Source organism: Neodiprion lecontei, chromosome 2, assembly GCF_021901455.1.
Source record: "Neodiprion lecontei isolate iyNeoLeco1 chromosome 2, iyNeoLeco1.1, whole genome shotgun sequence".
NCBI classification, from domain to species: Eukaryota; Metazoa; Arthropoda; class Insecta; order Hymenoptera; family Diprionidae; genus Neodiprion; species Neodiprion lecontei.
This window is the reverse complement of record NC_060261.1, coordinates 6,293,664-6,303,443: the sequence shown is the minus strand read 5'-3', so window position 1 is coordinate 6,303,443 and position 9,780 is coordinate 6,293,664. Positions and strand designations below refer to the sequence as shown.

At 35.2% G+C, this 9,780-nt stretch overlaps 2 protein-coding genes across 2 annotated transcripts; both read right to left on the bottom strand.

Annotated features, from left to right (window-relative positions):
• Positions 1–1,168: 1,168 nt before the first annotated feature.
• Positions 1,169–1,537, bottom strand: LOC107225464 (mitochondrial translation release factor in rescue). The gene has a single exon (XM_015665948.2). The coding sequence runs from the start codon at positions 1,535–1,537 to the stop codon at positions 1,169–1,171; it is 369 nt and encodes a 122-aa protein (XP_015521434.2).
• A 172-nt stretch (positions 1,538–1,709) lies between these two features.
• LOC107225466 (MIEF1 upstream open reading frame protein) lies at positions 1,710–2,767 on the bottom strand. Its single transcript, XM_015665950.2, has 2 exons — positions 1,866–2,767; positions 1,710–1,782 (listed from the first exon to the last, which is right to left on the bottom strand). Exons 1-2 carry the CDS (start codon positions 2,019–2,021, stop codon positions 1,744–1,746), a joined length of 195 nt encoding a protein of 64 aa, XP_015521436.2. The 5' UTR covers positions 2,022–2,767; the 3' UTR covers positions 1,710–1,743.
• Positions 2,768–9,780: the final 7,013 nt, after the last annotated feature.

The window sequence follows — 9,780 nt, the reverse complement described above, 5'->3', positions numbered from 1 at the left end:
TTCTTTTTCGTTTTTACTCTTATATAAATCTGTTTCAAGAAGGGCTTCCATTAGTCTTTAAACTTAGTACTAGACGTAATGAACGTACGATCTTGTGATTTTTTTAAAAATAGAATTCTCTTTGGCTTAGTATCAGTCAAATTTCACCCAGTTTAACATTACTATAGTCCAGGAAACGCATATTAAACAATGCGCTCATAAAATTGCCACTTCCGTGCCATATAAATAAAGAAATTGAAATGGAACTTATTAATTTTTATTCGCATTCAAATAAGCATTGCGCCATCACAGCACAGGCTTTCCACTGAACTTAATGTAAAAGTGATATCGCTTTTTGTTCTTTCAAAATTCTTAGAATATTTGCGAACAGATAATATTATGTAACGTCTGTGTTTTAGCAGTAAAATTAAAAAATTTGACGATATCCTATTAATGTCAAAAATCACGAAATAATCTTTTAAAGCTGAATAATCAACCCTGCCATAAAAGCTGGAAATTTGGAGAAATGTCAAGCTTACCTTTTATGGCTGCTCTGAAAACTAATCAAAGTTTCAGCTTTACCATGATTATGCTAATTTTATAGTGAATTATTGAAATTACACTTGTCGATAATGTATTATTTTTTGTAACTGTTGTTACGCTACTTCATCACTGCTTTTGAGCTAAAAATGAGACATAGTTTTTTAAAATTATTCTTGTATTTCGTAATGTTTTAGTTGTGTTTTAAATATCTCAATATCTACATGTTTAGTATTATACATATAAACAGGGTAAGTAAAGCATATGAAATTAGTTTTTACTCTTTTCGATACTAAATTATTTTTTTATTTCAGGTTCTCCTACACTTTGCTTACAACGGCATTAGTTCAAATTGCACGATCACTGGTATAAGTTAGTTGGAAATTCGTGAGTAAATTGCATAAACATTTTCTTTTTCTTTTTCCATAACATCTATTATTTTACCACGTTTGTGTATAATATCATGAATTGTTATGAATTTTAAAAAAAGTCACAATTCGTGAAGCGGGGCAAACCAGAAATTGAGCTATGATCTTGATGTTTAATTTACACTTGCTAAACAAATTATTATAACTCTAGTCTTCCTACTCATTGTTTTTATTGAAAATATGATCATTAAATTTGCTCAATGAGTGGTTGTTGTTAATTGCTAGTCCAGACCTTCGCGTTCTTTGAAAGCTGCTTTTAATTCGTCGCGCTTCCTTTTCCTTCTAGCTTGCTCGGTGGATTTCTTGGCTTGTATGGCCTTTCTCTGTTCCTCTATCGAGTTTTCCCCGTTTATCAAGGTATCCAACTTCATGGTTAACCGTGCCAAAGCGTTTTTCTTGTTCTCCCAAACGCTTCTAGACTGGTGAGACTTGACTACTAGTCCAGTCGGTTTGTGCTTCATTAGCACCGCGTTGTTTGTTTTATTAGTAGCCTGACCCCCCGGGCCGCTTCCTCTCACATATTGTACTTCGATGTCAGCTTCGTTTATCTTCGGGACGTTGGTGTAATCCAAATGCCTTTTTATAGACATTGAGCGAATTGTCAACCATAACTGCGACTTGTTTCTGGAAACTTGCGGCAATCCTATTTTTGTTCTACATTTTTCTAGAGTGTGATTTTTGTAAAAGTTTGTGCCTGAGACTGATAATTTTAAATTACTATTAGCTAAACTCTGCAAGATTTGCAAATATCTCATAGCTTTCAGAAATATGCTTCTGCAAAAGAATTCAATTGGGTTTAAATCACTCTCTTGTCCTTCAGCAACTGAAATCCTTTCTGTAACGAAAAAGACGAACTGTAATATTGAACGTACATACGTTATGTAAGTTTACAATGTTAAAACCATGCCCAACAGTTACCTGAAGTTGAAATTCGATATCTTTTACATCCGACAAATCTTTGCTTCTTCGAAAATTGCCTTTTATTTTATTTTTGAACAATTCCTGATCGGTGTATCGCAGGTTTTGTCCGTACCTGAGCAAGTCTTTATACAATCGCAGAACTTTTGTTCTCATTCTAACGATTTTGTTCAAACGTTCTCCTTTAACTTATTGTGAACCACAAGTCGTTTCAAATTATTGCTTGCCGTAATTTAACCTCTGCTACGTGGGATATCTTTCATAAAACTTCATCGTGTGAGGTTAGTTTAGATAAAGTTAGGTTAGGAACATTTCATGAAACTGTTGAACCTCTTTTGAATTAGCAGCGCCCGCTAGCGTCAGACTAATTTAAAAACTGATTAACATGTTCCTTCTAGTGACCCGTTAGGTAGTATGTGGTTAACATATCTTGTAATTCGTGGCAGTTTTTGCAGCGATAAATACTATATCAAATAAATGGGTCCTAAGTTGCCGACAAACAATATATGCCTTCCATGTCAAATTATAGATCACACTTATCGACAGTTTCCGTCCTTATCAACTTTCATATCGGTAATGCAGAATCCTGTATATTTACACCGCTGTATAGAATCGACGTTTTTTTGAATGTACATTCTTATCAATGCTTAAATGCTTTGAAATTAAACAAGTTTTTTTTACCCATACCGCATGATCAAGTTGTGAAAAGATTCATATTATACTCTTCTGTTCTCTGCAACGCGGAGATAATGCAAATTTTAAGAACCGCAAGCATGTTCTGACGAAATACTACACATTTGCGCAGGAATTTCTTCTTGTTCTCCAGGATACAGGAGCGAGGAGGAAACAATAGTAACCTGATTCCGTAGCCTGGTTGTGTGCAGTTAAGCGGTGCACTTAAGTAAAGTGAAATCTTACCAAGGCTGCAGCAAGTCGCCTCGGACACCGTCGCAGCTGACTAATGAGGAAGAATCATTTCCCTTCATTTCATTTTCAACAAGTGCAAACCGCGCTGTGAAGCCTACGTGTTATCGTTATACCAGATTAATCTGGTATCTGCGCTGTTCCACACCTCATCAATTTTAATTTCAACAACTCTCAGTAAGGTTTATTTTTATCATCCTCGTCAATTCTTCTCTCCTCTTGCTCGCGTTTTTATTTCCGGTAGAACTGCAAAAATTCGGGAAAAATTTACGTCTAAATTAATTAAAGCACTACAGATTTTTCTTTCCTACCGCGTTTTAGGCAATAAAAATAAACTATTCGCGTGCCTGAGATATCGCCATTATTCACCATGCAGGATTTTTTATAGACTTAGACACACCTGTTCTATTTGAACGCGTCATCTTGCACTGTTTACACTAAACACTAAGGAACTACGATAAATCAGACTGTTGTGCATAATTATATCGTATATACACATCACATTACCAACCGATTGCTGCAGATGAATATTTCGTTAGCTTCCGGAAACGCCTTAAGTATAATAAATACTTGTTACAGAGAAATCGAGGAATAGTCCTTGAATGCGTTCCGCCATATTTATAGACTAGTGCACCGTTAGGAGACCTTCGCTACCGTACAAATCTACGAAATAATTCGGCATTCCTGCCAAGTGATTGTAATTTATACACAGCTGCAGGGTTGCCCTGAATTCTCTAACGAAGTTCAGGGTTTAGTTCGAAACTGTTTGAACTGCCGTAACAACGAAACCTGATGTAACACCTGAACAGAATTCATAATCCATTTTGTGATTTAAAAGTTAACAATCCAACGAACCAGGTCAAAAAACTCTATTTTGGGCTTTTTGATATTACTGATTACGAATCTGAAATCAGATGTAAAAATTCAAGATGGTGGATCTATTATGGTGGATGACAATTTCAAATTTGATCGAATCCGGTAAAACAAAAAAAACTCTATGCAGGGGTTTTCACGGTCGTTGATTGGATTCGACATAGTGTATTTTCAAAATCTGATTTCAGATCTGTAATCATCGACCCCAAAAACTCCTGGGCAGAGTTTTTTCTCCGGATTCGATCGAATTTGAAATTTTCGTTCGCCATATTGGATCCGCCATCTTGAATTTTTCAATCAATTTGTTTCTAATAATAATTATATATTGTATCGCAATAATTACTCTCGAGTATTGAAAACCTATTAGTATACTGTCAGAAATAACACAAAACCGCAAAGAAATATGTATGTCGAAAATTTCTTCAAGTATACAAAATATGGATGTAAAATAGGTCGTAAGAATACTTACCACTATGACTCAAAGGGTTAATCCAACGACGCTGATGACGTCTGTCCGCTGAGTTCCGGAAAGAATGCAAGTATTCGACGAGATTAACCCATCCCGGTAGATAAAGAATCCTGCACAATAACCTGTTTCGTGCCAAGGATGACCAAGAAGTGCGTGTTGTCTCTGCCTTTCTACAACACGGTTGCATTCCCACTTCGTGAATGACGTCGACGCTCCTGCGCAACAAGAAGAATGACGTTATGTTGTGGCGTCTGGAGTACTGGCCCTGCGGAACATGAACCAAGAAACATCGCATCATGGGTACGAGAAAACGAGGAACGTTTTTAATGTGTGACTGTACGAGAAGTTACGTATAATCGGACGAAGAAAGAGATGGTCATGCGCGATGTTTACGTACGGGGAAATTTTTCGAGAGGGCTTTTTTTTTTTTAAAAAAAAGCTGTCGAAAAAATTTTCATCGAACCTTTATGTCGTGTTAAAACTTCTCTTCTAGTTCTCAGGTAATATAATTCCATACGTGTCTATATGATATAATATTAAAATCGTGACAAGGTGGTAAAAATCTTCAAATCACACTTGAAATCTACTGAAATTAAATAATGCGGTATATTTTGTTATTGAAAAAAAAGAAAAAAAAAAAAACAAACATATTAGTGATATTTTGGCGATACCAGAGTGGATTGTCCGAGTGTAATTTTGGTAAAACCGCAATGGAAAAATTTTAAAAGCGATTACCTGGAATATCACTCTAATATCACTGATTTTAAGATTTAATGAAAAATACGCACAATAACAAAACTGTGGGACCGAATCCGCCAAAGGCATTGGTTCGTATTTGATTTACATTAACGTGAAATCGTCAAGTTGACCAACTGGTCCTGTTCTTGCCACGTGACTCACGGGACTTTTTTGGATTTTTTCACATTAAAAATCTTCACTTCGTGTATACACCTTCAACAGAAGCTGATTGTAAGTTCGCGAAAGTGAATTGAAATCATTTCGGAATAGAGTGAAAACGAAGTGGCGATAGTTAGATAAATGAATATGAAAATTGGCTGAAAATAATGACTGGTGTAATTAGATGCGATCAATGCGATGTAATGAGTCTCGATAAATGAAAACGAAACGTAATAGTGGGAACTAAGTATTCTGATAATAACAATTACCGACCTTGACTGATTTGTTGCTCGTAGAAAATGCAGGAAATTTGTTTGAAAAAATAAATTTTTTTAAATTTCAATATACACGACAACCATAACTTGAAACTCAGTGGTATAAAATTTATTCACGAAACGGTTTGTCGACACCAAAAAGTAGTCGAGATAAATTGTGAAATTCCAATTATAGAGCGAGTATACTATACGATATAAATTTTTTCATTTTTCTACTTTATCTATGTCGATGTTGAATAAAAATTTTCTCTTACACTCTGCAGATTTGAACAGACAAATTTGTGAATAGCATTTCGTCTGCACATTACCGAAGTTAAATACATTGTTAATATTGAAAGTTGGTTCCGTACCGTGGGCGTGAAAAGGCACGTTGAGTATACCATTCGTTTTTGGAGACTATTCGAGTTTGACACGGCCATCCAGATCCATATAAGCCTACCTTCCGATAGGGCCATGGTCGTACAAGTGCGACGAGGCTTCGGTCTGCGAGTTTCAGGTCAAGGATATAATAATTTGCATACAATAGTGAAAATCACGTGCTGATTCACTTTTTTATTTTTTTTTCTTTTCTTTTTTTTTTTTGCACTAACAGCGACGATACTTCGCACGTCGATAATTAGCAATCCTTGTTAATCGGAACCGTGAATTTCGGGGATGCATTGATCATGCGGGTTAATTTCGTTGATTCAGAATCTGTTCTCTGATCGACAGAGTATAGTTATCATCGAAAATGTATGCTTAACTTCTGCAACTACGTATTTATGGTTTAGCGATGTTTTAACACAAAAACTGCACCGAGAGTTTTTGTATATCATCTTTTGAAGCAAAAGAAACGCTTATTCGCTGGCTGATCATTATTTTCAATATTTAGGCCGCTATTGTTTAGTGAAAAACACCGTTAACCACACAACAAACGGTAAGCCGAAAGTTCGAAGGTGGGATTGAAGTTGGAAGAGGTAATTAACTTGATGGAATCAACATCCTTTCATAATACAAGTATTTTTGAATCGCCAAGTTTAACAAGTAATTCCCTAATATCATAACAATTTTGTAGAGATCACAGTCGTGTGCAATTAATTTTTTTTTTTTTTTTTAACAATTCAGTTCTGTCCAGATCATCAAACACCAATCTTTTTCTTCAGTTACTACGTAAAGATAAAAAAAATTTGTTACACGGTTTATTAGAAAAACTGTTTACTGTTATCAAAAATGAATTCAGGGGTTTCATGAAGAACTTATTTACAAATGGAATTAGTTACTAACTATCCATCAAAATTAGACAAACGATGAGCTTTTGGTGTTGAAATAAAAAAAAGTTCTTATAAATCGGTTATTATCAGGTAAAATACGGAATACGTCGAGTTTTAAAAAAAAAAATTTTTGATGTACTTTTGTTAAATGAAGCGAGGAGCTGTTGTTTAATCAACGTTATTATTAATTTCAAACGCAAGCGCTGAATCTTGGTCTCGTAATTGTCGCTTCTATTCTTCCACGAGGAAAAGAAAACTGGCGGAAATCCTGAAACGGTAAATAAAGAAACATAGAAACAAGCTTGCAAAATTTTTATACCACACAGAGTATTATTGTCCATTTCGATTCGTCCGCGTTGCGGAAATTGTCGGATGCGTTCAATCGAGGTGAAACACAGCGATGAATACGTATAATATATCTGACGACACATCGCGGCAAAGAGACAACGGAATTACCCGATATAGATGTGGGAACAAAGTGATGTAATAAAGGAGATGACGATACGGCGATAGGCGTAACGTGACTTTAATGCGTTAACGGAACACACGACAAAACTGCAGACGGCTGAATAATCACGGGGATTGATTCGAATCTCGTATCTTACAGAGTCTCCTTGAGTTTCCCGGACGCGGTTCGACATGGACGTCAGTGATTTACTTGGAATTGACGATGTAAATACGGAAAAATCAGGTAACATACAGACGAGGATCAACGGACGTGATTCTCATGTGATTATTCTATTTCTGGGTATCGATTCCGGCCCCAATATTAATTGTTGTATTGTTGTTAGGTACAGGTTTTCCCCGATTACCGCGAAACCCCTACTGAGAGAAATTTTTAGTTCCGGTTACCGCTCAGTCCTCAATTATTTTCATTTTTTACCACAATCGAAAAATATAGTTCCAGGTAGAAAATGAAAATTAGTTTTCTAGCTCTTACCGGAAACTCTGGTACCCGTTGCTATTCTTTCTCATTACGATCGCCGTTGCTATATTTTCTTCCAACTGTTGCGAAAATTTAACGCTCGTGCAAGGATAAATTGACGTTAAAGCCTCGTTTAACTAAAAAAGTAGAGTAAACCTCAGAAACTGATTTTGCCTTGCAATTACCAAAAAAGGATCGACGATAGCGCAAAATGGTTAGGCGTACCTCGTTTTTCCTTATTCCAACAATATTCAAACAGTTTTGTTTAACGATACCAGTTTTACTGGATTTTTCTAGTTACTGTAACAAATGAAATATTTCTCGGTGCAGTAAGTACCTTGAGTTTTTAATTTATATACGCGCGGACACGTTGCTTCAATGAATTGCAAGTTCCAATTGACAAACGAAGCACGCGTGGCCGTCAAGATTAACACTTTTTAACGTAAAAGAATATATTCACCTGCCTTAACGACTCGTGAAGTTAAACGAGACGACGTGAACCGGAAGTTTTCTGTGAAACTATACATAACTCTTTTCTGATCAGTTGTAAAAGTAAGTGAAATGAAAAAAGAAGGATTTTCATTCATTTATTTATTTATTTATTTTACTATCCTCCGCTTTAATTAAAATAATTTCTCTATTGCCGTTTCCTGCACAATCATCGTTAGAATAACAATGCAATTTATTGGATTATACAATCTAAACTTTACACCCAAAGTGAATGAGGACCTCGTAAATTGCCTAGATCAGTTATCCTATCTCTTTTGTTTATGACCCATTACTCGAGACTCGTGTTTCACAGCCGGGATATTAAGCATCGGCTGCAAAACATGTCAATCAAATGATTGAGATATTTATCGACGAGATCTGTACAACAGATTTCTGCAGTGATAGCGTCTGCTGCACTTTATTATACCCGATTAGACACTTCACGGACGGTTCGTGATGTAACGTTGAGGAAGAATGGAAAAAAAAAGAAATTACAGGTGTCAGGCACATTCTAGATTTCCTTATCGTTATTAATTTTTGTTTTTTTTTTTTTTTTTTTTTTTATCCTTCGTTTCCTTTACGATCATCGTTACATCATATACTTACATATGTACCTATATGCAATTGCGTAAGCGTCATTAAACGATTATTTATACGATTTAAACGATATTTATAGTCCTGCTGTTAACTGTATCTGCTGAGTAAAAAAAATAAAAAAAAAAAAAACAACACAACTAGCAACTGAAAACGGAACTAAGGTAAAATGTGACTTTCTATGCAACAACTACGTAAAACAACACAAGATCAACTTTTCGCCGTCAGTTTTCATAAAACTTTAACAGAACGCGTGAATTTATATCGAATTTCGATAAACGATTGTACAACAATTAAGTAAGGAAGTACTCGCTTACGTCAACTGACAAATTGCCGTCTTGTTTTTTAATTTACACGCAATTTAGAATTGTAAATTAATGTCACGCGCCATTGGCGAAAAAATCGTTTCTGTTTAGCTGTCATAATTAGGTAATTAAAATCAAGACGGTTGAGAAAAAAAAAACAAAAAAAACGATGTAAAAGAAATCGAAATGTAGGCGAAAGAATTGTCCCTTTGCAATTAATTTTCCGTACGTTAAAAACTATTCGCGAATCAGTGAAATTATGTCGTACACAGATTTTGTTTGAATTGAATTCGCATCGTATAATACAACAAGAACCTCTTTGTGAGGCATTGTGAAGAAAATTTATGAAAGGAATACGATTTGCATTTACAATGATACATTCGAATAAATTTCGCATTCTGTATCCGCTGTATTTACCGCCAAACAAATGTTACGTCGTTAAATTATTCGCCGACAGTCGTTTTTCAATTGTCGGCAATTATTTCCAGATTTAGATACATTTATAATGAAGTACGGGCGTCAATGTTTTTGAAATAAAATTCCAGTAGCAAGAAATTCATTTCTCATGATATATTTCCAAGCTTAGGAAGCTTGACAATCGTATCTCCTCTACGAAATCTTAGCTCAGTTAATTAACCTCATTTACGTTCCTACGATAGATCGGCGAAAAATCCGCGATGAGCTCGAGCGAAATTACCGCATCTATGTAACGAGAATGATTTTCCCGGTTCTTATCTTTCCATCAATTTTCCTACGCCACTGCGTGTTTTATAGATATTTTTTTTTTTTTTTTCTTTCTCAGAATCAAATAAGTTATGCATTTAATGCATAAATTTTCTTAAGATTTTAGAAGAAATTATATATTTTTTTTTTTTTCTCGACACGCGTGAAGCGTCAAAATTGTTTGGAAAAAA

Coding starts and splice junctions, on each gene's coding strand:
- LOC107225464 (XM_015665948.2), bottom strand. CDS start 1,537: ATGTCTATAAAAAGGCATTTGGATTACACCAACGTCCCGAAGATAAAC.
- LOC107225466 (XM_015665950.2), bottom strand. CDS start 2,021: ATGAGAACAAAAGTTCTGCGATTGTATAAAGACTTGCTCAGGTACGGA. Junction 1,783..1,865: donor ATATCGAATTTCAACTTCAG/GTAACTGTTGGG, acceptor TTTTCGTTACAG/AAAGGATTTCAGTTGCTGAA.